This window comes from Alligator sinensis, unplaced genomic scaffold (assembly GCF_000455745.1).
Source record: "Alligator sinensis unplaced genomic scaffold, ASM45574v1 scaffold125_1, whole genome shotgun sequence".
NCBI lineage: Eukaryota > Metazoa > Chordata > Crocodylia > Alligatoridae > Alligator > Alligator sinensis.
Window position 1 is genome coordinate 2,363,787 of NW_005841893.1, and position 3,471 is coordinate 2,367,257.

A 3,471-nucleotide genomic window follows, 5' to 3' on the forward strand; every position below is an offset into this window, starting at 1 on the left:
GCTTGGGCTGTAGCCTCTACCCAGGGTTGTAGCCCCCATGCCCCAAACCCCACTACCTCTGCACCCTGTCATCTCTCCCCTGCAGCCTCTTTCTCCCATCTCCTCCCCACCATCCATGCAACTTTTGCTCCCCCACCTGCCCCTCTCCCTCCCTGCCTTACCCTTGCTCTGTGCAAGCTGGCTCTATGCACACTGTAGCCTGGGGCATGGAGCATGGCCCCAGTCCTTCCCATAGCAGTGGCACACAACCTACATGGCTGCTGTGGGGGTTGGCAGATTGCGGGCAAAGCAGCGGAGGCTGAGAGGGAGAGGGGAAGAAGAAGCAGAGGCTGAGGGTGGGGGCAGGAGGGGGAGCAGAGGAGGAAGGAGGGGCCTGAGGCTGCAGGGAAAGAAGGCAGGGGACAGAGGTGTTATGGGGGCAGGGGCAAACTAGTTGACTTCCCCATACCACCTGCCCCCCTGTAGCAGTTGGGGGCAGAGGATGAATTAAAGACAATTCTCCAATAATTAAATTACATACATGGAAAATTATAACAGAATTATACATTTTCCATGTAAGAATCTAATCTAGTCTTAAATTCATTGTTACCTTAGGTTCAAGTAAATATAGTAAATGTTTATTGAGTCAATGGGAATTGCGCCAGAGCAGGATTTGTGACTGAATCATCCCCCAAAAGTCAAGGCACAAGTTAAAGCAGGAGATACCAGTCTTATTTTTGCATACCCAAATTAGCGATCCTTGAAGGTTAAAGTTTTCAGCCTCTGCGAATATCAGAGCAGTGGATGTATGCAGCAAAGCAAGGCAACTCCTTTTTTCAGACTCTCACCTACTTGATGTGTGATTTACATTACTATTTCTGTTCGTGCTGAATTTGGCCCAAAACACGTACTGTAAAACTTGAGGGGACCTAGGGTGTTTATACATGTGCTCCAGGAGTGTCTGGTGGGGGGGATGCTTTAATTACAGTGGCCCTCTGAGCTGCTCTAATTAAAGCCCCCCCCCCCCAACACCCCTGGAACACATGTAAAAGCATCCATGATAGATTTTTATCAGATCACAAAAGAGTCAGACCCATGGCCAGTCCTCAGACTAAATTTGAAAATTTCATCCCAAACTGGTAAAACACCAGATCTCTTCAAAAGAGGGGGGGGGGGAGGCTCATGATGGTAAAAATGCAGCATATTTATTTTCCCCACTTTTTTTTTTTTGCAGTAGATTAAATATCAGAATCATATTCACTTAAGTATTCCTAAATACATTCACAATTGGGCAGAAGCCAGACCTAGAAAGCTTAAGCCTTAAGGGAGAAAGCTTGGCAGAGCTACAGGCAACTGAAGGGGCACTTTTAGCAGGGCAGCATGTTGTCAGTGTTTAACTCTAGCTGCTGCTGTACCCTCTAGCTGTAGTGCTTACAGAGTTTATCAAATGCTTGTCAAAAAGACTACTTAGATTGCTGTGGTTAAGTAAGCAATCCATTGTGAATGCTTGTGGAATATCATGAGTTGGTGCCTGCTAATTTCAGCATGAATATCAGACAGCTGAACAACAGGACAAATTACATTAAAAAGAAAGTAAAAATATTATGCTTATATTCATGTCACTATCTAATAGAGAAACAACTACATGCAGAAAACTCTGAATGGCTAATGAGTAGGCTTGGAGGTATTACAGATTTAAATGTATAGGTTTTCTAAAGCATCTTAGCCTTTTTATTTTTTAAAACATAAATGAGTTTTTCTTATTATCTAGAAGCCAGGTTAATCTGGTCATCCTGTGATCTGTTGCAGGAAAATAGATGGTTTATTGAATCACAGAGTATTACAGGTCACCTGTGGACACTATCACTCACTTGCACTAACACAAGGTAATAAATATTTTATTTTTAAATTACTTAGAACAGGGGTGCCTCCAGCTTGTGGGCCAAATGCAGCCTGTGGAGCCTTGGAATCTGGCCCACAGGGCTTCTGAAGGGTTGCAAAACTTGGTGGCATGGGAACAGTGGCAGTTAATACTGCCACCCCTCCCTGCTGCCAAAATCCCAACCCTGGGGAGTGGGTCAAAGCAGGGCCACACTCCTTCCCCTGCACAGCTGAATCGGGGCTTAAATGCTCTTTTGCACCCCTCTAATAGTTTTGCTGTTTTCACATTTGGCGGTGTATTCTGCTTTAGTGGCGTTGCTGTTTGCACGCTCAGTGGCATATTCTGCTTTAAATGAGTTTGGTATGTAGCAAGATAAAACGCCTCCAAGGGGCTGTGGGACCCAGCAGCAGCCTGTGCAGGCAGGCTCCACAGAAGAGAGAAATCAGAAAGCAGTGAGCCTTTTTTCTCTTCCTGGGGCCTGCCTGAGCTGTGCAGGAACCTGATGCTTCCCTCTGTGGCTTCAGGGGGTGCTTCCCTCCATGGTTGTGGCAACTCCCAGGATCGCCTGGGTTGGGTGCCAGTGGGCAGGTGCCACCAGGGGCACTCCTGAGCAGCTCAGGAACTATTTGGAAGTTAATGTGGGTGCGGTTTACTCCTGTGGGTCCTGACTGAGTGATATAACTTTACTCTTGCAGTTCATTTAGTTCATCTAAAATCCTACTTTTTCAAAGCTCTTATTGCACTAATTCAGTGGTTGTCAGTAGGGGTGCATGGATAGAGATTTTGGGGGCTGCCCAGCCAGGCAGAACAGAGTGGGGGGAGGAGGGAAAACATGTGCCCCTATGTCTGCACAGGGAGGGGCAGGCAGACTGAAGCTGCAGGCAGGAGCTGGCTGTGCCAGGCTCTTCTCAGTGGGGGCTGGGCTAGGGGTGGGCAGTGGCAGTGCTGGGAGAAGGGCTATGGGGGGGCAGCCACCCCAAATTTTGCCATAGCCCTCCTACAGGCCCTCCTCACAGCACGGTGCCACCCACCCAGAAAGCAGCTCTGGCTCAGTGCTCCACCTCCACCCATGCACTGGGAAGTGCTGGGGCTGTACTGGGTGGGCAGCAGCAGCACTGGGAGTAGGGGCTATGGTGAAATTTGGGGTGGCTGCAGCCTGCCCCCCCCAACTCATAGCCCCTTCTTATCACCGCCACTGCAGCTCTTCCTGGTTTGGCTCTTATGGCAGTGGCAGCCTGGAGATTAATGTCACTGCCACCAGGCAGAACTGCCCTACAGATGTCCATCCTCAGGATGTGCTGCATCAGAAAATAGCATGCCTGCCTGTATAACGTAATGCAGGCATGTGTGCCTTTCTGTTGTGGCTGCTTCTCAGGTTGGCTTTGATGTGCCTTCTAAAAACAGGCATGTGAAACAGCTTCACTCCACAGTGGCAGCAGCGGGGGCACCATTGGCAGGCTCTCATGACAACCCAGTTAAGACCTACTGAACTGGTCTCCTGGTCTCCGGTCTCCGGTCTCCTTTTCCCCTCCATTTATTTATTTTTACATAAAGATGGCAGAGTCTTTTCCTGGGGGCAGAAAAGCCACGGCCAGCTGGGCCTAGGGAAA

The 3,471-nt window shown here is 48.8% G+C and overlaps 1 protein-coding gene across 1 annotated transcript in view; it reads left to right on the plus strand.

Annotated features, from left to right (window-relative positions):
- The window catches only part of LOC102385648 (probable E3 ubiquitin-protein ligase HERC6), a 45,359-nt gene that overhangs the window by 7,926 nt on the left and 33,962 nt on the right, over window positions 1–3,471 (plus strand). Inside the window, 2 exon segments of the mRNA XM_025197285.1 lie at window positions 1,789–1,865; window positions 3,416–3,471. The exon segment at window positions 3,416–3,471 is cut by the window's right edge and continues 53 nt beyond it. Coding sequence (XP_025053070.1) covers window positions 1,789–1,865; window positions 3,416–3,471 — 133 coding nt within the window.